This window comes from Olea europaea, chromosome 6 (assembly GCF_002742605.1).
Source record: "Olea europaea var. sylvestris chromosome 6, O_europaea_v1, whole genome shotgun sequence".
NCBI lineage: Eukaryota > Viridiplantae > Streptophyta > Magnoliopsida > Lamiales > Oleaceae > Olea > Olea europaea.
Genome location: NC_036242.1, coordinates 12,489,735 through 12,512,484, shown reverse-complemented (window position 1 = coordinate 12,512,484; position 22,750 = coordinate 12,489,735). Strand labels below are relative to the sequence as shown.

Below are 22,750 nucleotides of genomic sequence, written 5' to 3'. Positions count from 1 at the left end.
GACTCGTTCGGGTCCAATAATAAGGCTAATGTGAAGTAATTTATGGGTATAACAATAGAGTTTATATATATGGTTTGTGCTAATTTTCCCTTTATACATCACACACACACACACAAACAAATAAGCAAAAACAAAAACGAAACATCGTCATTTCTAAAGGAAATATGAATTTTCTACAATTTGAAAAGAAAGTAATGATTTTTACCAACTAAAAACATTAAAATAATAAAAAACAAAAAATAAAAAAATAAATGAGACATGTCATTACCACGTCGTGCCCCTCCCCATCTTAACCGGGTATGGAGGCGAGGCAATGAGACAAAAATGCCTATCACTACTGGTTAGGGAATGATTGTCTTCACCTTTACTTGACCCGCCCGTCATCATCCCTAAATTCAACTTGACCCATCGATTAAGATGGCATAGATCGCGACCCGTCCAATCCTGAGGCACATGCTATATTCAGTTCTTGTGATGGGTTTTTTCGAGCAATTTAGCGCTAGTTCGTCCGATTTGATGCCTCTAACTTTAAACATGGTATTTTTGTACTTGATGTTGTTACTTTATATGTATTATAACGTAAATTTGGTTTGAAATTGGTTAATAAAAGTTGATTTTTGTGATGACCAATTATTTAAGCAGGCTTTTTGGGTTTAATGAGTATGAAAGTTGAATGTGTTCAACTCTACAAGTAAATTATTGAAGTTTATTTAGTTGCTCGAAATCAAGTTTTGGTGAATTAAAAATAAAGGTCTCGGGACTCGGATAATAAACCAAAATGTCTCTGCTCTAAGCTCCCGTTTGGTATTGATTTTAATATAGATTTGATAGGACAATTCGACATGTGCACGTGGTAGAACTATCCGTTTAAACGATAGCTTCGAGCTCGAGTCATTCATAATGCGACACATCTATATCACATACCTACTCTCTCTCTCTCTCTCTCCTCCCCCCCCACTTCCACCCCCCCCCCCCCCCCCCCCCCACTTCGATGCAAAGGTGTCACAATTTCAATGGCTCAAGGTCCTAGGTATCATGATTTAAATGAATGGTTCTATCACTATGCAAATGTAACAGCTACATTAAATTTTTTTTTTCTCATAGTACTAGTTCAAGCCAAACTCAATAGTTTAGCATCTTCTCTTTTCAATTGTTTACTTTTTATGGAAAGCTAAAGGTTAAGAGATCTTTAGAGCATTTGTCAATGCTTAGAGTATCTTCAATGGGGAAGTAAATTTTGGTGTCTATTGGTATCTTCTAAAAGCATCTCCAAAGACGGTGTAAAATTGAATGTAAATTCCTATCTTTAAAATTAATTTTGTATCCTCATTTATATTCTAATGGATCTAAATTCAAATTCTGCTCCAATCTATTACTTATAAATAATTACTCTATCCATCCCACAAAGTTAAGTTTGCTTTTGAAAGTTACTAGTTCGACCATAATATCACCTAGAGAATGGTGAATGACACGGAATTAAAATTATCAATTGAAAGGAACAAGTCACCTTATAATTGTTCAAGATATTTAGTCAATCAAATCAATTTTATCCTATGTTGAATTGCCACAATAATAAATAACATAGGATATATTGACAGAGAAAATTCTTCACAAGATTAAAAAACCTCGAGACCAAGTTAGTGACTTCCATTATAAACAATAAGAATTTACAATATGATCTAGCCTAGAAAATTCACTAACTCGCTGATCTAGTTCCTATAATCTTTAATACCCATTGAAATGTGCTTCATTCACACCTGCTCTTGATTTTCTGTTTCTTCTGTGGATTACCAAGAATACCTTATTCTTGTACTCTTTTTGTGTTTCTGGTCTAACCTCCCTCAATTTTCAGCAATCTCTAAAAGTTATTGAAAAAGTACTTTTTTGGTTATGTTTACGAGGTAGGTGCTTCAAATTATATGATTTTGATTTCTTTTCCAACTTGTGGTCGATTGATCTCAAAATGTAGAATTATTGTTTGATCTTCAAAGAATGTTATGAAGGTATAATATAACAATCAACCACCATTTTCATGAAGTGGAGCTTTTGTATTTATAGTAGAGAGGTATTGGGTACTAAGGGATAAAACTTTTGAAAATCGCGAACTAGGATTTTTCGAAGAACATTAAGTGCTAGACAAGTGACAGGTGTTTCGCTCGAGTGAGAGTCAGGCGACAAGCGGACTATAATGATTCTATTTTGGATGCTCGAGCATCAGCTTGGCAACAAGTTAGCATAATTCCGATTACTCTTTCTTCATGTTCCATTCACGAACCCAAAGACTTTTAGTTTATCTATACAGCATTCCAAAAGACTCATTAACTTTTACAACTCTTTTATAATAATCTTTTTGTCTAAAGAATAGCCAATACAAATTAAAATCTAACATCTTTCATTTTTACACAGATTAAGAAATATAATTAATATAGTTAAAAGTATAAATTTTACATATATTTTTTTAATATACCACTATATTAAATTATGATTTAAATATGAGTAGTTCATATTGTTGATGTCAAGGTAAATTAAACAAAGGCATAGTAAAAAAATTAAAAAATCATCTATACTTTAAATAAGGAAAGTGATTTATAATTTGAGCAGACAAAAAAGGAAAGTAAGAATATTTTTATGGGATGGGTTGAGTTATACAAATATTATATTGACGAAGTCACTATTTTATTTTTATTTATTTATTTATTTATTGGTGATGTAGTCTTTCTTAGTAATTTCATTGGCTATATAACAAAATGAATTGCGTATGCTCACCTCACCTTGGCGATGGATTGGACTTCATAGTATTAACTACTCCAATTTACAAGAATACATTTGGCATTATTGAAAATCACATTTGAACAAATTATTTGCTAATCGTCAGAGCTTAGCTTGGAATACCAGCCACCAATTGCCGTCAATCCATTCACCCTTCCCACTTGTGCCGCCTATCCAACAATTGATGCAGACTCTTTAACGTGCCCTTTATCTCACTTCTAATTCTTCTTTCTTTTTCTTTTTCTTTTTCTTTTTTCCCCCCTTTTTTATTTATTTATTTAACAACAATACAATACAAAAGCAACTTTGATATGAAAAGAGTATTTTTAGGATAAGTTATTTATTTATGAATATGAAGAAAATACAAACTTTTGAATTAGGCATACTACCCTATATAGAATAAAGATAATCTTGACAGGTCTAATATTCACTAGAGTAGAAAAGAAATATGATTCTTATATGTGACATTCAAATAATAGTTCATCTTAAATCGAACAAATATTTCTATTAATGATAGATAGGATTATTGATATATCATAATTATAGAAATATTGGATCGATGCTTAGCACAGATGGTAGTGAGCCTATGTTTGTCTCCCATTTTATATTGAAAATGAGTTGTTCTTGTTTAGGCTAAAGGTAGAAAAAAAATTTGTTTTTGAATTTATGTGCAAAATATTTTATATATTGAGAGAATATGTAATTCAAAATGAGTTTGAAAAAAAAAAAATTGAATTACTTTTCCATTTCATAGTGCCATGGAGATGGTGTGATGCAATTTTCAAGAAGAAAAAGCAATTTAAATAATGATACAATAATTTTTTTCCTTTTTAGTACAATGGGCCCTTAAGGGAGACACAAATGTCGAAATATGCTAAGTGGCTTATATACGACAATTGTAATCAGCTTAACTTCAAGTAAATGAGTAACACTCCAAGTAAAAACAAGATTAAAGTATAAGCCAAATGTGGAAAGGGACTTGTTAATTCATCAAAAACTCTCATTTTGGTGTGGCTCAAGAGAATAAATTTAGAAACGAAACGACAAATGCAGTCCAAAAAAGACAAAGAATAAAGCCATCCTAATATTAAAACTATATTAATTTCCCCTCTTTGCCATTTGGGCTGATGGGCTGTCCCTTTTGTCCCTTGTGACTCATAAATCTACCATTTCCCTCTCCCCCATACAATTCTTAAGTCTCAAAATTGTGCTTCTTTTTGCTCAACTTTGGTGTTTTAATTTAGAAAAACAATGTCGTCGAGGGCTCGAAGAAAACAGATATGGTGTGTGCAACCTCTTACTCCTCTAATGGAAGGGCCAGATTTTAGCATGCAGAATCAAGAAGCAAGCAAAAAAGAGAGTTCTTGGGAAGTCATTAGAGAATGGTTTCGTGTACAAAAAAGTGTACCAGGAAGCAATAACTACTCAATGTCTGTTTATGGGAACAATATTAGTCTAGCCAAGAGGCAAGATTTGAGACTTTTGCTTGGTGTTTTGGGTTGTCCACTTGCCCCTATTCCTATATCAAACAACCCTATTTTCAATCTTCACATTAAGAACATTCCCATCGTGAGTTTCTAACTTAATTTCTACTTAATTATGCAATTAATTATCTTAAAGATTCACTGTTCACTCCCTTTTCTTGGTGTTTAATATAGGAGACATCAGCAGCAAATTACATAATTCAACAGTACTTGGCTTCAACGGGGTGCTCAAAACAACATAATTGTGCAAAAAACATGTACACTTCTGGTGTGGTGAAAATGATCCGTTGTGAAACAGAAATTTCATCAGGGAAAAGCGTGAGGACTTTGGGGTCTAGGACAGGAGAAAATGGGTGCTTTGTGCTATGGCAAATGTCGCCGGGAATGTGGTCACTGGAACTGGCCGTCGGCGGTAATAAAGTTCTCGCAGGCAGCGATGGAAAAACTGTATGGAGACACACCCCTTGGCTTGGCACCCATGCTGCTAAAGGGCCTCAACGCCCTTTACGTCGTATCATTCAGGTGCATTTCAATTTTCTTTAACCTACAACTCGAACCTTAACTTTGCAATGAAGTATATAATTAGATTCATTACATTTCGCCGTCTTTTAAAAATGGGTTCACATTAATCTACCTAGTCACTTTCCCTGCTAGATTTCCGTCCGGTCGCCATGAACATCATCTTTGAAAGAATGCATGTTTTGATATCGATCGTTGCAGTCGTTATGACTCGATGAACAGGTCAAGCCTTAATTGAGTCATAATTAGATTCATTACAAATTTGGGTTCATATCATAAGATTTGAGGAATGTTTCACACATTGTCTATCTATTATTGTTTTCCTTATTTACTCGGATTTGAACCGGCTACGTCTAAATATAAAATATCTACGTCATTTTATTCTTTTTGTACTGTATTAAAGTGCTTTAACTAAGGTATAAGCAGGTTTAAAGTGTGTTATACATTTGAAAAAGAGAGACTACCAAACAAGATTAGAGGCACTTTCTTGAAATTAACAAATAAGATTTTTGGGATTGGCTGACAAAGATATAGAAACCGACAGTGTCCCTTTCTTTACCCAACACTTATCTTTGAACGCACTCACAATTTAAGAGGACACATCACGTGATTCCTATATTTCATCTTCTTGGGATTGCTATCTATTTGTATTAAAGTGCTTCTAATCTACTGTTTTTTTTGCTTTACATCTTTCTCTTTGTTTCAACCCTTGCTTTTGCCTTATATCTTTCCCCTTTTATAAATATATTTTACCTGCAAATGAAGCCTTTGCTAAAGAGATCAAATTGCTTGGCAATTCTTGGATCCACTAGTTTTAAAATCTTGAGCATTTACACTTTAGCCACATAGGTTTAAGAAAACATGTGGGCGCTGCAGATGCCTTTCTTGAATTCTGAATAATAATGGGCATTGCATATATTTTGTTAAAGACTTAGGAAAATAGACCTTATTTAATATGATTAGTAGTGGACATTCTAAGCATGATTGGCACATTGAGCTACCTAATGATATATTGCACATGACCTTAGAACATTAAAATGCAGATATAGGAGTTACAAATTGTGAATTGTCGAGTCTAATTTTTCACTATATCTAACATGTTATATTTGATAACCATGTGATCATTTAGGAACTAGTTTGCATTAAGTCAATTATTCGAATAAAACACGAATGCAGGGGCTCGATCCGAGGAGCACTGCACGCTTATTTGCGAAAGCCCAATGCTTAGGGGAGAAACGCATAGGAGAGGATGACTGCTTCGTCCTAAAAGTGGCGGCAGATCGGGCTGCGGTGATAGAAAGAAGCGAAGGACCAGCCGAAGTGATCCGGCATGTATTATATGGTTATTTCAGCCAGAAAAGTGGGCTTCTCATTTACATGGAGGATTCGCATCTAACCAGAGTCCAGACTCCTGATAACGGTACTGTTTACTGGGAGACCACCATAGGGAGCACCATTGGTGATTATGTGGACGTCGATGGAGTACTAATTGCTCATCAGGGGAGGACTATTGCCACTGTTTTCCGATTTGGGGAGACGTCGATTGAGCATAATAGGACTCGAATGGAGGAAGAGTGGAGGATTCACGACATTGTTTTTAATGTGCCAGGATTGTCAATGGACTCGTTCATTCCTCCTGCTGATATCCTTGATGCCGAGAATTCAAATACAGTATCCCCATGAATAAGCAAGCATCCGGAGAATATAGCATCTCTATATTTTCCTTTTTTTTCTGTATTGTCATTGGGAAAAACGGTTATATATTTTAAGATCTAGACTTTTAGTAATTCTGATCATACGCTTTATCCCCCGTACTAATTTCTAACTATGTAATCTTCATCTGAATTAATCAAAAAAAGTATAAATTACTGTATGAGCCAACCCATCTTGCATTAATATTTCATGCTGTTTTTAAAGGATTTCTCGGAGGAAAGAATATTGAGCATTCATGTCTGCATCAACACCAGGCAAAACATCCTCAAAAAAGTTCTATGAACCCCGGATGAAGAGAAAATCTCCCCTCCCTTTTACGAACCTCTGGGAAGCCCAGACTAAGAGGCTTTGTGTTTGGTATTTTTGAAGAGATGCTTGATAAGGTGACATGAAAAGTTGAGAGATACTAAATATTAACCAAGATTTCAAAATCACAATCATAAACTGAAAATAAAATGCAGAAAATATAAATGAACACAGAGAATTTTTCGGCCAAAGCCCTAGAGGTTCGGCGACCTCTTCTAACGCCTAATCCCCTGTTGAGCATCTATTAAAATGGATAAAACTCGATTACACTATAAAGCCCCAAAATCAAGCAGCAAATATACAATAATGTTTCAAAATTATTACAAGTACCAAGTCACTAAGACTTATCTTATCAACACGGCAGACTCGATTCCACGAAAGAATCACCGATCAGATTACACAAATCTCACATCACAGTTTCCGCCTTCAAAGAGTCACCCATCTTTTAAGAGAAATCACAAAAAACCAATGCTATTCCACCAAGGAACCAACCGAGATCACCAAGATCTCATAAAGCCGAACTGCTCTATAAAATCACTTCGCATTAGACATATCACAGGATAAATCGTGATCCACGGAGGAATGTATGTATCTATAGTATTACTTGAGTTTACATGTATTTTTTTCAACAGAAACCTTCAAGAACTCAAACACTAATCACCAGAAGAAGAGGGGTTTTCTTGCAAACAGAGAAGTGAGAGAAGTGAGAGTCACTTTTTCTTAGAGAGAATGAGACATGAGAGAGAGAGAGAGAGTAACTTGAAACCCCAGAAGAAAAGTCTCTCACTCAATAATGTGAATAGCCGCCCAAAAATCTAATGGTTAAGTAGATAGAAGGATTTAGAATCAGATCCAATGGCCAGGAAATCACCATGCATCACAATCTAGCTGTAGAGCTCCATTAATAAGTTGTTATTCCAAAAACATGCTTTCTCCTTTTTTCTAATTTTGGAAGTAATTTTTTGAAGGCAGCAGATTATGGGTTCAATTCTTAACAATATCCACCTTGCTTCCAAAATTTAAGTTTATATTGCAGCCAGAAATTTCACCAACATTTAAAATTTCATTTGCTCTATTGTACCTGTACAATCAATTAAAAGAATCAATAGATAACATCTTTAAACAGTTTTGAAACTTATTTAAAGGTATCATCTTAGTTCTCATATCAAATGGATTATACAAAGTAGGTGTCTTATTAATTTTTGGCAAACCTTTTGAAATAATTTCCCTTATAAAATGGTATTTTACATCAACATGTTTTGTTCTATCATGGAACATGGGATTCTTAGTCAAATGGATTGCACTTTGATTGTTAGTATATAATATTGGATTAGTGTCTAGAAAGCCAAGTTCATTCAATAAACCATGCAGCCATATGCCTTCTTTAATGGCATCAATGACAGCAATATATTCAGTCTCGGTGGAAGATAGAGCAACAATTTTTTGTAATTGAGATTTTCAACTTATCACGGTACCACACAAAGTGTAAAAATAAGATGAAGTTGATTTTCTATTGTCTCTATTTCCAGCAAAATTAGAATCTGTAAAACCCTTTAAAATTACCCACTCTTTGTCCATTCTAAACATCAAATCCAAGTTAGACCCTTTAAGTATTTCAACAACCACATCAAGGTTTCCCAATGAGTTTCACCAGGATTCCCCATAAATCTACTCAAAACACTAATACTAAAAGCAAAATCAGGTAATACAAATCATTAAGTACATGACTGAACCAATAGCATTAGCATAAGGTATTTTAGACATTTTTTAAGTTCATCTTTAGTTTTCGGATACAAATCAAATGTTAAAATAAAGTTATTGGCAAGGGGTAAAGTCACAGATTTACAATCAAACATATTAAACTTCTTGAGGATCTTATTCACATACTCTTCTTGACATAAAAACAAACAATCTGATTTTTCAACTCTTATAATATGCATGCGAAGTATTTTTTCAGTGGAACCAAAATTTTTCATTTCAAATTCTGATTTGAATTTTTGTTTGATATCATCAATTTTAGATTTATTGGCACTAGCAAGAAGCATATCATCAATATATAACACAAGATACAAAGAATCTTTATCTCCATTTCCTTTGCAATAAAGACGTTTGTCATAATTGCTTTTACTAAACCCAAGCTTCAAAACAAATAAATCAAATCTTTTATACCATTGTCTTGGAGCTAGTTTTAGGTCATACAAAGATTTTTTCAACAAACACACTGTTTTTTCAAGATTTCCTTTAATAAATCCTAAAAGTTATTTCATGTAGATCACTTCATCTAATTCACCATATAAAAATGCAGTTTTTACATCTAGTTGATCAAGATCCACTTAAATTGCACAACCAAACCAAGAATACATCTTATATTGGAAATTTAACAACGGGGGAAAAAATCTCATCATAGTCCACACCCTCTTTTTGTGTGAAACCCTTAGCAACAACCCTAGCTTTGTATATGACATTGTTAGTGTCACATTCCCCTTCTTTTATCTTATAAATCCACTTTCAATCAACTAGCTTCTTATCCTTAGGTCTATCAACCAATTCCCAAGTTTTATTTTTGTATAAAGAAGACATCTCTTCTTCCATAGCACTTAATCACCGCTTAGAATCCTTCAATTTTAAGGCTTCATGATAGAAACTAGGTTCAGTTTCAAATTCATCTTGATAAGTGAACAAAGACACAAAGTCATCACGATTGAACCTAGCTGGTGGTCTAATTTGTCTCCTATCCCTGTCTCTAGTGAGTTGGTATTCATCTAGATGTGTATTATCATCATTATACTACTCAAGTTCAGCCAAATCAGGGTCATTTTCATTTTGGTCAGCCTCATTAGTTGCTATTTCTAAGGGGACAAAACTGGTATTATCAACTTTAATAGACTTTACCTCAATTTGGACATCATTTTCAGTCAAATCTCCATTTTTCCCTTCCAAACATGACATGCATGACTCACTAAAGACCACATCACTCCTTATAATAACCCTGTAACCTTTTTCCCCTTATACCCATAGCCTATACCCTTTAACATTTTCAGCATAACCTAAAAACACACATTTAAGGGATCTAAGTTCCAAGTTTCCCTATGTTTTGATGAGTATATGCAGCACAACCAAATGTTTTCAAGTAAGAATAGATCACAGGCTTTTTTGTCCACACAGATTCAGGAACATCACAATTTAAAGTAATTTTAGTACTTCTACTAATCAAATATGCAGTAATTTTAACAGTTTCACCCCCAAAATAATTTGGGCAAGCCAGAACTCAAAAGCATGCATCTAACTTTATTCAACAAAGTCCTATTCATTCTTTCTGCAATGCCATTTTACTGGGGTGTGTAGGTCACGGTTCTATATCTTAAAATGCCATGCAACTTGCAAAAATCATTAAATTCATAATTGCAAAATTCTAGACCATTGTCGATTCTCAATGTTTTGATTTTCAAATCAGTTTGATTTTCAATTTGGGTTTTCCAATCTTTAAATGTAGCAAATGTTTCATCTTTAGTTTTCAAAAGAAATACCCAATTTTTTTTTTTTTGAAAAACAATCAATAATAAGCAAGTAATACTTGTAACCAGACAATGTAGGGGCGAATGCAAAGCCCCACAAATCAGCATGTAAGTATTCTAGAATTTACTTTGATTTATGAGTACTAGTGGGAAAAGGTAACTTAACTTGCTTTCCAATCAAACATTGTTCACATTTAGACAAATCATCAATAATTGATTTTCCAAATACACATTTATTATGTGAAGCCTTTAAACCCTTTTCACCAATGTTACCAAGTCTACAATGCCACAATTTTGCAAGATTAAAATTATCATCTAAAACTGCTACTGAAAGGCCCAACAAAAGTTTTGCATTTAAAAAGTATAAACCATGTCTTTTTGGGATAGAAGTGATCAAATCACTACCCCTAAAGATTTTTGTGTCCTTGGCCCAATTTTATGTCAAACTCCATGTCATCTAACATTCCTAGAGACACAATGTTTTTTTTTTAATTCAGGAACAAATCTGGCCTCTTTTAACAATAAAACTCTGCCATTTCTAAGAGCAATTTTATGGTTCCAATANAGGAACAAATCTGGCCTCTTTTAACAATAAAACTCTGCCATTTCTAAGAGCAATTTTATGGTTCCAATACCTTTCACTTTGCAGGTCATGTTGTTTTCCATGATAACTTGGCCTCCCTTAGTTTCTTCAAAGACCAAAAAATAGTTTTTATTAGGGAACATGTGGAAAGAGCAACCTGAATCAAGTATCCATTCTTAATTTAGGTTCCTTTCAACATTTACAAGAACCAGGTCATTATTAAATTTTTGCTTATCATAGGACGAAACAGCATTACCTTTTTTAACTTCTTTCCTTTCAAATCATTTTACTTTTTATAGCAATCTTTTGCAAAGTGGCCCAACTTACCACAATAATAACATTTCTTTCCCTTTGCCTTAGTTTTGAATTTCATTTTGTCATTGTTTCTTTTCTTAGGTTCATTCTGAAATTTTGAATGAAAATTAGATTTATCAAAATTTTTGCCTTTTATCAAAAGATTTTCTCCACTTTGTTGGTTGATAGAATTTGATTTTAATTCAAGAACCCTATTTTTTAAGGCATTTATAATAATTTCTATGGTAAGCTTGTCTCTCCATATTCTAAGGCATTCTTGAGGTCTTTATGCCCAATAGAGTTTAACAAGACCATGGCCAGTTGATCTTCTGATAATTTCTCATCACAGTTGACAAGGTCTTGGGTCAATTTTGTAAATCTGTCCAAGTTATCATATAAGTCAACAGAAAAATCCATTTTGGAAAAAAAAAATTGTTTTCGTAAAAAACATTTGTTTGTAATAGTTTTTGGCTCATATGGGCTTCCAATTTAGTCCAAACTCTTCAACAGTTTTAGTTTCACCCATAGACCTGATAACAATGTCTGAAAGGTACAAGAAAAAAGTGATCCATGCTATTTTTTCTAACTCGGTTCTTTTTGCAACAGACATTTCAGCATGCCAAGAATTATCTAAGGCTTTAGCACATTTCATTTGCATCAAGATAGCCCTCATTTTTTAGCTCCACGTATTAAAGCCCCCCTCCCATCATACATGCTCACTTCAAACTTAGCAGTAGTCATGACAAAATTCACTAAGATAGTTCACAGGACACAAGTTTGAATTCAAGAACATACAGGGATACACAATAAGAGTACTGCAGGCAGAACAGGGGATTTAGGGTCAGTCAGCAGTGCACATATATTATTTTCACAAAACAGTAAACACTTAACACTAAGTATAGAAGGCAGAATCACAAAGAACAGAGATAGCAATCCTATGCCTCGACTAACTTCTCTAGCTAGACCTTTTAATAGCACTCTTACTAATGTGGTTATCTCAGATTCCCAATACTTCTTTAGTCTTTGGACAAAGACCAGCCACTGTAGATTTTGTTAGTATAAGGTAAATCAAGGGAAAAATTAGGAGACGCTACTATAAAGATTAATTACAGAATGCAGGAAAGATCTCACCAATGAGTTTGATAAAACTCAATTTCCATCGGCCAATGTTTACTGCAGGTTCCAGGAATCAAGTTTAATCAAGAAATCACAAAGCTCCAGTAGTCTAGGTTGTTTTGATACCACTGAAAAGTCGAGAGATACTAAATATTAACCAAGATTCCAAAAGCACAATCATAAACTGAAAATAAAATACAGAAAATATAAATGAACACAGAGAATTTTTCGACCAAAGCCCCAGAAGTTTGGCGACCACTTCTAACGCCTAATCCCCTGTTGAGCATTCATTAAAATGAATAAATAAAGTTCGGTTGCACTCTAAAACCACAAAATCAGGCAGTAAATATGCAATATTGTTCCAAAATTATTACAAGTACCAAGTCAATAAGACTTATCTTATGAGAATCAACACGGCAAACTCGATTTCACAAAGGAATCACCGACCAGATTACACAAGTCTCACATCACAGTTTTTGCCTTCAAAGAATCATCCATCTTTTAAGAGAAATCACAAAAAACAAATGCTATTCCACGAAGGAACCAATCGAGATCACCAGATCTCATAAAGCCGAACTGCTCTCTTTAAAATCACTTCGCATAAGACACATGTCACAGAATAAATCGTGCTCCACGGAGGAATGTATGTATCTATAGTATTACTTGAGTTTACAGGTATTATTTTCAACAAAAACATTCATGAACTCAAAACCTAATCACTTGAAGAAAAGGAGTTTTCTTGCAAACAGAGAAGTGAGATAAGAGAGAGTCACTTTTTCTTAGAGAGAATAAGACATGAGAAAGAGAAAGAGTAACTTGAAACCCTAGAAGAAAAGTCTCTCACTCAATAATGTGAATAGCCGCCCAAAAAATTTGATGGTTAAGTGGATAGAAGGATTGAGAATCAGATCCAATGATCAAGAAATCACCACACGTCACAATCCAGCTGTAGAGCTCCATTAATAAGGTGTTATTCCAAAAACATGTTTTCTCCTTTTTCTAATTTTGGAAGCACTCTTTTGATGGCAGCAGGTCATGGGTTCAATTCTCAACATGAAACAAACTAAATACTTAGTGAAAGGTATGAAATGAATTGATGTTGGAACTTGGTTTAATAAGCTAGTTTTGACCAACTTTCACTAGTTATTTGAGCAGGTCAATTAATTAAATCGGGATTTCTTAGGCCAAACATGTTTTGTTTTGTTCTGTGAGTAGATTTCGTAGTATATTTATTTGTTCGAAATTAAATTTGGATAAATGAGAAATTAAGGCTCACCGGGTTTAGTAGGAGCGAAACTACTATTATTTCTAGGCTTCCTCGGAACGGAACTACAATATGAGAGCTAATAGTGGAAGAGATCTAAGCTAAAAAGGCAGGCACAGCTCCTAGGTTCCAATCAAATCCGTGAAAATGATAACGTTCTAATCGAAATCCTTTCTTTCTCAAGGGAACGGTTCTTAGGCTAGGTCAATTCCAAATCCCATGGAGCGGTTATTACTTTCTAAAGACAAAGCGTTAAATAGAGGAAAAACTTCAAACTTGAAAAATGTTGAAAGTGGAATTAAATAAATGGTAGGAAAATGTAAAAATCGTATCCCATGTTGGAAGATGAAGGTATATTAGACCACCTAAGCTAGACCAAGTTTGACACTTTGATTTGCATTCCAAGGAACACTACTAGTCTTTAGAATGGGACGACTTACGTGTTGGTGGGTTCAGGGTAAAGCCCATGCAAGCCATGCCGAGTTGTGAGACGTGGACTAGGGCTCGAGCTGGGGCTAAGTAGATATACTAATTTTGAATAAAATAATTATTTAATTAGACTGGGGACAAGTGGCAAGAGGTAGACTACAAACCGCGTGACAACGGTTAGTGGACCGGAGAGCACCACGTGCCGATGGCTTTTCATATATATTATTTTGATGGATTGCTTCTTTTGGGACACTACTTTTCAACATCTACCTATAAGCCCCCATTTCCAAAAATGCGGTTATTAAAAATATTTTCTTCAATATAATACTATGTCGTGCAATTTTTACATAATTGCATTCTAGTACATATTTACTAAATTCAGTTTTAGTTCATTTTCAATAGAGAGTTCAAAACACAATTTGGTTTGCCGATCTTATAATTCATAGAGCTACTATAGCAAGGCACGATAGTTTTATCTTGAAAGACGAGTGTCGAAGTTCCATTTGCATCACTATGGGACATTAACATCTTGCAGAAAAGTGTCTTGACTCTTACATTGGTCATCTTTGAATTTTTATAAATCTCTTACTTCTGCGTTTCTAATTTTTGTTTTCCATTTGGTAAATAGGTAAGCTAGAACTCTTTCTGAGTTTTAACACATTGAATCATTTTTAATGGTGCTGCTATTTTTGTTGAAACATGTGGAAGTTTTTCTCATATATAAGGAAGTCTTTCGGTTTCAAAGCAAAAGGGTTTGCTAGGGAAAAGAAATCGGAATCATGCAACAATAACATAATGGTTGATATAATACTTGACATAATGTCACACGACATCATATTATTGGACTATTTAAAACACATACATTCAACTTTTCCATCTAATCATATCTTGCCAACACTCATTCTATCAAAGCTGAATATTTTTCTGTCAAAGTTGCTTTACCCAAGAAATCGATTGTGCAGGTCATTCCATCGTTGGGGTCACAATCATGCTACATGGTCAGAGTTAGTGACATAATTTCATTTTCAGACGACACTTGACAAATTCTCATTGAAAATTGGGAAAAAAGACAACATAAAACACTCAATCATAGTATGTCACATCAGTCTGTATTCTTCCCTGTTTGTTTAACATTATTCTTGTGGTCAACAAACAACCTGGTATACTCCACATATTCAGCTGTGACAGTTTAGGGAACCATCACTTCACAGGGAGGACTGCCACCCCAATTGGAAGTGAGAATCTATGCACCTTTACCATCCTTCAAAGAGACCTTCTAAATTCAATTTTGTAGATTACAGTAGTAACAAAGAGAAGTGTTTCGTCTCGAATCCATCATGTATCAACCACCATTATAGTTAAATAGTTAGCTTGTCACTGAGACCCCCAGTAAAGATGTCAATGCTACATGGGATCAAACTGGTGCTAAAATAATAATTGAATAAAAATAATTTAATTTTTAAAACTATCAAATTTTTAGACTAGACTTCATCTACCTACTTTGATGGTCATACCACAATGGCCACTTCATGTTCTAGATAATGCTAAACAAACTAACTAAAAAATACCTACTTGTTCTGTTTATGAATGACTTGATATATTGACGTAGCACTACATTTTAATTGCATGAAAGGTACTTTACTCATGAGTCATGATCATACATATGTTTCAATTTTGTCATCATATTTCATCCTCGACTTTTTATTAATAAGCAAATCTTATCTTTCGTGATGATTTCTGCAAAGAATTTCATTAAGATGGAGTAAAAAATCTTAGTTATCCATCGTATTTTTGAAAAGCGCAAAAAAAAAAATATATTGCAACTAAACATTTATCTCTCATTTTAAAGCACACTAGTAGAATTTTTGGATGAGAGCCGTTATGAGGGACAACATGTGTTAATTAATGAAAGGTGGGCATAAGAATTTGAAGAAAAACTTGAGGACATAAATGTGACAATGGATAAAGGTTAAGAACTTTAATACAATTAAAATGTAGTGCATTTATAGAAAAAGTATGATATCAATATAATCACCATTTTCGAACTTTTACCCATACTTTAATAGTTATAACTTTGAAAAAATAACCTGCTAATTTTTATTGAAGCTAACTGACAAAATGTAACATGTTATGTTAATCGGAATTTCAGCTTTGCATTTCTAAATTGTCTTTACAAAAGTATCATGTTGTATTACTATGTTTTACTTCATAAAAAATCAATGTTTTTACAGGAATTACATGTTGTGTGGTCCTATATAACTTATGTTACTTATTTTTCAATCCGCCTTTTTTTACCAATCATTGTCCACCAATATATATATATATATAGGAATATTTACTATGAAAAGAATAAAAAGAAGTAATTACGGAATAACACATGGAATAATTTTTGGAAATATCCTACAGTTAAGAAAGAAATAAGGGAACACCACATAACACCTCTATTTAAAAATCACGTTTCAAAATTAACAAACTTCTTAAAACCTTTCAAAAATCAGTTGATAATTAAATTTATTAATTATTTAATTATAAATATTATAATATAATATAATTAATCTACTTATCCCACTCACCTCCCCTCCAACCTACCCCACGATCATACCAGATTTTAAAATTCAAACCATTCTCTTCCTCTCTCCACACCACTCCACCTCCAACGACTGCTCCGACGATGGTGACAATTTCGGCGACCCTCCGACAACAATTCTAGCGAACGTCCGGTGATTGCTCCGGCTCCGATGACAATTTCGGTGACCCACACCATATCTCCGACGACAGGTCCAGTTCCAGCGACCCTCCGACGACCCACACCCAAACCCGTATCTTTTTCTTTCTTTCTTTTTTTTTGTACCTATTTTTTTTTTTGGCCAATGACCTGTGGCCAGTTTCATTAGATTTGTGACCTGTGACCAAATCTATTAAATCTATGACCTAATCAAATGGGATGAATATGCATATAATCAATTTCAAAATTAATAAATAAAAGTTTGAAATTTCAAAATCTGATACTACTAAAATTTTATTTATGAAATAATTAATCAAAAATATTTTTCTAATTAAATATATCAAAGTCACAAATCTGTACAATTTGGTCACAAATAAAAAATTTTACAAGTTACATATGAAATTTGACTTTTGACCCGTGAATACCAGTGACTCATAATATAAAATGTGACCGGTAAATTGATCTGTGACTCTGCAAAACGTGACATGTGACCTGTTAATATTGTTCTGTGACTCCTTTATATTGATTTGTGACTATACAAATTGACAGTGACTCGTGAACTAAAACTTGTGACTAGTGAACTGTGACCTTAAAGATCGCTCCACCATGCATATTTTTGCTTTTTGTTTTTTAATAGGTGACATGAAATATGATTTTTGGCCTGTATCGCTACCTGTGACTCGTAATATAAAATGTGACCTGTAAATTTCATCCGTGATTCTACAAAACGTGAAATGTTACCTGTTAATATTAACATGTGACCCGTTTATATTGATTTGTGACCTACACAAAATGATAGTGACTATAACTTTAACGACGAATTGTAATCTATAACAAATTATGCTTTGTAACAAAGTCACATAAAATCACAATTAACACAAATCTGCTAACCGGTGGTCACAACGATAACAAAATAATATGACCACCACATAACCACTACCTGCACCACACCACTACAACCACCAACAATATTATTAACAAAAAAAGATCACCACACAACCACAATCACCAACAACAAAGAATAACCACAAGCACACCACTACATGCACAATACCATCGGAAAAAAAAAAAAAACCACATCCACCGCCTGCAATATAACAAAAAAACCACCATCATCGCCATCACACCACCAACAAAACCAACCACCCCCACCTGCACCACACCACTACAACCACCAACGACAAAAACCAACAACAACTAGCAAGTTAACACATATACCCCAACCACCACCTCCACCATCATCACTAGCTCACAGAGGCAAAAAAAATGTATGAAGAAAGAAATAGAATACCAAATCTGAAAAGAGAAAACTACAAGCCGGTGGTCGAAAATCACCACCTTCGCCGATGTCGCCACCACTTCATCACCTTTGCCTCATTTATCACGACGAGTGCTTCGAGTAGAAGCAGATCGTCGCAAGAGAATCCATGGTCGGCGTGTTGTTTTCTTCTTCGTGATGGTTCATGGCACCGGAAAAGGATCACCAGTCTTCGTCGTTGCTTCTGCAAGCGGTGGCGAGCGATGCTAGCAGTAGTGACGAGCGCTCGCCGCTGGCAGCAACGCTCGCCACTTCGAGCAGAAGCAGAGGTGTCGCAAGAGAGAGAATGTGATGCTTTGTGGCGCAAGAGAGAGAAGGTGTTGCTTCCTTCGCCGTTGTGCTCGGTGATGCTTTGTGGCGCCGAAAAAGTAGGTGGTTGGGTGGGTGGGTGACGGTAGAGAATGTGGTAGAGAGAGACAGGATTAGAGAGAAGGACGAGAGAGAAGATGATAGAAAGAGACAGCTAGGGCTTGAATTTGGGAATGAAATGGGGGTGGCGTGGGACGTGGTATGTATAATAGGTTTAATTAATTTTTTATTAATTATTAAAATCTAATAGCACCTGAAGTTTGAAAACCAAAATTAATCCCCTTGGATTTGTAAAGGGATCTTTAAACCTAGGTTTATAGGTAATTTTCCCAAGAAATAAAGGCAATTATGATTAAGAATAGAGAAATGCTATGTATACAGCCCTCTCACAATCGTGAGGCCCACGATTATTTTGATTTTGAGCCTCACCTCTTGTATGTGAAATGGCTGTCAATCATATGTCAAAATTGTCGTATTTATAGCATTGCTCTTAAGAATAGGATAATTCTATTTGTGCATAAAAACCTACATAACCATTTACAGTCTGCTGATGTGGCGGTTTTGGTTGACAAAATATATTGACTCCAAAATCTCGCGAGAAATCCATAAAATCAAATTGAAATTCAAATCCTACCCAAACCAAACCCGCCCCAAAATCAGATAATCTCTCCCCTCGTACATTTCAGCCCCGATTGAAGACCTCTTGATGGCTACTCTACATCTGACCAATCTACGTCCAACGACTCTACATTCGATGAATACATGTTTTTGAAATGAGTGAAATAAATCTTTTCTTGCTCTGTTTCTACGAATCTTCATTTTATGGATTTTAAATTAGTTATGTATTTTCTTGTTGATTTACATCCGACGACTCTACATCCGAAAAATGTACGTTTTTGCAATGAGTGTAATAAATCATTCCTTTCCTTTTTCTGCAGATTTCATTTTGGGCTTTGAAATGAATAATTTATGGGTAATTGATGCAAAACATCCCTACCTTTCGAGGTTATTGTGGAAATCGTCCCAACGTTTCATTTTTTGGCATTTTTGCCCTTATTTCAACATTTCGTTGCGCTGAAGGTCCTTTTCACTGTTTGAGAATGTAAAATGACAATTATATCCTCTTATTCAAAGCAGAAAACCAAAAAAAAAAAAAGAGAAAAATTCAGAACAAATTGTAATTGCACCCCTAAACTTTTAAAAGGGCATTGAAAAACACAAATAGATAAGAATTAAGAAAATTTACATTCATGAAATTGAAAAGGGAAGCCAATAGCATTTTACCTCTCGTTTACTTAAATCAAATCCAGTAACATTTTGCCTCTCGTTTAATTAAATCAAATCCCCTCTTCACATGTCCTTCCTCGTTAAAAGCATGCATCCAGAAGAGAACAGCAGCACAATGCAACCAAACAGCCTTCCATGAATTCAACACTACTGTTAGATTTATTTTGAGGCAGCGGCGAAGCAGCGTATTGTGGAAGATAGCCCTGAGGCGGGAAGACTTGTGGTGGGTAACCTTGCGGCGGGTAGCCTGACAGCGGATAGGCATCCTTTGGGTATCATTCCGGTGGATAACCTTGATGAGGAGGAACTCCAACAGGGGTTGATTCTGATTGTAGTAACTCATGATTTCCTAGAATTGAATTTGGGTTGCGAAGAGAGTTTAGATTTTTGGATTTTGCAGAAATAAATTTTAAAGAGAGAAAATAGTTGTGTGATATTTATAAATGATATTGAGAATAACAAAAAAAAATACCTTATGTTCTCTTCCTCCCCCTCACGAACCAACCAATTTTTTTGGCTTGAAAGGTGGCAGTGGAAGGGGAGGAAGAGAAGAGAAAGTGTTTTTTGGTTATTTTCAATATTTTAAGTATGGGGGACTCATTTGCACTTTTTTAAAAGTTTAGGGATAGGGTTGCAATTTGTTCTGAATTTTTTTATTTTTTTTAAATAGGAGGGTATAATTGTCATTTTACGTTTCAAAACAGTGAAAAGGACCTCAGCGCAACGAAAGGTTGAAATAATGGCAAAAATGCCAAAAAAATGAATCGTAGGGACGTTTTCCACAATAACCTTAAAAGGTAAGGACGTTTTTTGCCAATTACCCAATAATTTATAGAGTTTTGCCTCGTCCTGGGCCACATAGGCCCGACATGTCCAGACCCCTGCCTTGAAAATCCCGGGCCTATAGCAAAACTCAAATTTATATATTTCTTGCTTATTTTGTATTAAATGTTAAATGTGGAAGTTATTGAGGATAAGGTTTTGATCGAGTAGTTTATATATTTTCATGCTTATTTTGATTGAGCTTGGGTCGAAATTTGTGGTACTGGATACTAGTTAGGATGGGCAGAAGCCCTGGGAAAAAAAAAAAAAAAAACTTTACGGATGAATAGAGCAAACCATTTGCGTGGACATCATTCCTAGCATTATCTGGGCATTTCAAAGTCAAATACAAATGTGTGAATATGAATGTTGTCATCAACTCCAGATGACATAATACTTACTAGTATATACAACAGTATATTAATACAAAATTAATAGCAACCTGGAAGCTTGAAAAATATTGAGAGGTTACAAAATACAAGGGAATTGATAAGAACCTGGAAAGGGCTTTAGACATGCTTGGGCTGGCAAGTAATAGCTATCGTGCTCGCTCCTTATTTTGTGTAGCAATGTCCAGCCATCATCGCGATAATAAAAACTTGTTATATACCCAAATAACATCAACCAGGAATAGACCCCTGTAGAACACCTATTTTTGCAAGGATTATTCTAGATGTATATAATCATGTACATAAGGGTGTCCATCATAAGGGTGTCCATAATGGACACCCAACCGGCACCCCTCCAATAGGGGGGTGCCGGGTGTCCATTATGAACACCTTTATGTACCCCTTAATGTATATCTAGCGTAGTCATTTTTGCAATATGGTAGTGTTAGTGTTGAACTGCCTATTCCTCTTGCATGCACCAAAGTTGTTTTATCTCCCATAAGCTTTTCAAGTTGCAACAGTCTTATGTCCATTTAATTTTTAGTTTTCATTTTTTTATGCACGTCTCTAAGCAAGACAATGCTTGTTTCTCTCAAGGGAAATTACTTTTCTTTTGCTGCCCTTCAATTTCTTTTTGTAAATTCTACTGTTTCAGTAATAAAGTTTATTAGTTACTCTTAAATGCATACTATTGATAGATTCTCAGCAAATCATCCACTAATGCAATTTGAATCTTATTCAATAGACAACCTTCTAAGTTGGAGATAATTCTAGTCAGCTGACTCCTTTGACAGTTTCACCCAAATGAAGATATAAAGATCAGTCCCTAACACAGCTTGACTTTGCAAACCAAACTGGTTTGGTATGCCAGTAGTCTGGGCCGCTACAAGAACTCGTGCCATGACTGTTGCAGCAGTAGCTGCAACTTAGGAACCTAACGGCTAATAAAAACTAAAATAGAAATGAAATCATCAATGAAGTAACGTAGAATTCTCCCTGAAGAAAGAATGACATGATTTAGCAGATTTTTCTATGGCACACACATATATCAAGCATTCTCTCCGATCTTTTTTTATGAATCTTAACAAAAAATTTAAATGGCAACATCATATATACAGCCCAAAAATTAGAAAAGCAGGGGCAATAATGGCAAAACGGTCTGATTTATATTGCATAATCATTATTGCCATTACAGACTGTTTTGCAAAATGAGGATTAGTCCTTTTTTCAAGTAAATATCACTAAATCTGTATACACATAACAATATGATCTTACTCAGAAAATAACAATTTCAGTATCACCAATAATGTAAAAATTAGAAAAGCTTAACCATCAAGTAGTGGGAGGAGATTCATCAGAGTGCTGGATATAGCATATCAGTTCATACAGACACTTTATCAAATGCTGTATATGCAATTGGTTTGCACTAAATTCAGAGCCCAAGTATGCGTAAAGAAGATATAGATAGACGGCATGTCACAGAACTTTGTTTAGTCTTACTAGTTGTCAAATGAATTATATTACTTTATATTTATTTGGAACAAGACTTGGACTGTTTGATATGACTTTTGAGAAACTTTTTTTTTTTTTTTAATTTAATTGACATTCAACATATGCTTTTGGATCAATTTGATTAATTTTATAAAAGTGTATTTTCTAATTATCGAAGTTTTAGAGGAAACTAGCCAAATGTAACTTCTTATAAAAGCTCTCTGGAAAGAGAAATTTTTATTTTTTTTAGAAATTAATTTCCAAACACTAATAAAAAGGAGAAGAGAAAACCTTATCAATCAAACCTTTAATTTAATATTGTTGTAGTATTCAAAACAAAACTCTTATTCAAGTATGGCTTCTTAGAAGGTGGATTTTCTTTTTTTCTTTTTTTCTTTTTTTTCCTTTTTTGTCTCT

At 34.4% G+C, this 22,750-nt stretch overlaps 1 protein-coding gene across 1 annotated transcript; it reads left to right on the top strand.

Moving 5' to 3' along the window:
- Positions 1-3,864: 3,864 nt before the first annotated feature.
- Positions 3,865-6,645, top strand: LOC111395872. The gene is made up of 3 exons (XM_023022073.1): positions 3,865-4,338; positions 4,428-4,775; positions 5,949-6,645. The coding sequence occupies exons 1-3, from the start codon at positions 4,021-4,023 to the stop codon at positions 6,453-6,455; spliced, it is 1,173 nt and encodes a 390-aa protein (XP_022877841.1). The 5' UTR covers positions 3,865-4,020; the 3' UTR covers positions 6,456-6,645.
- The last annotated feature ends 16,105 nt before the right edge of the window (positions 6,646-22,750 follow it).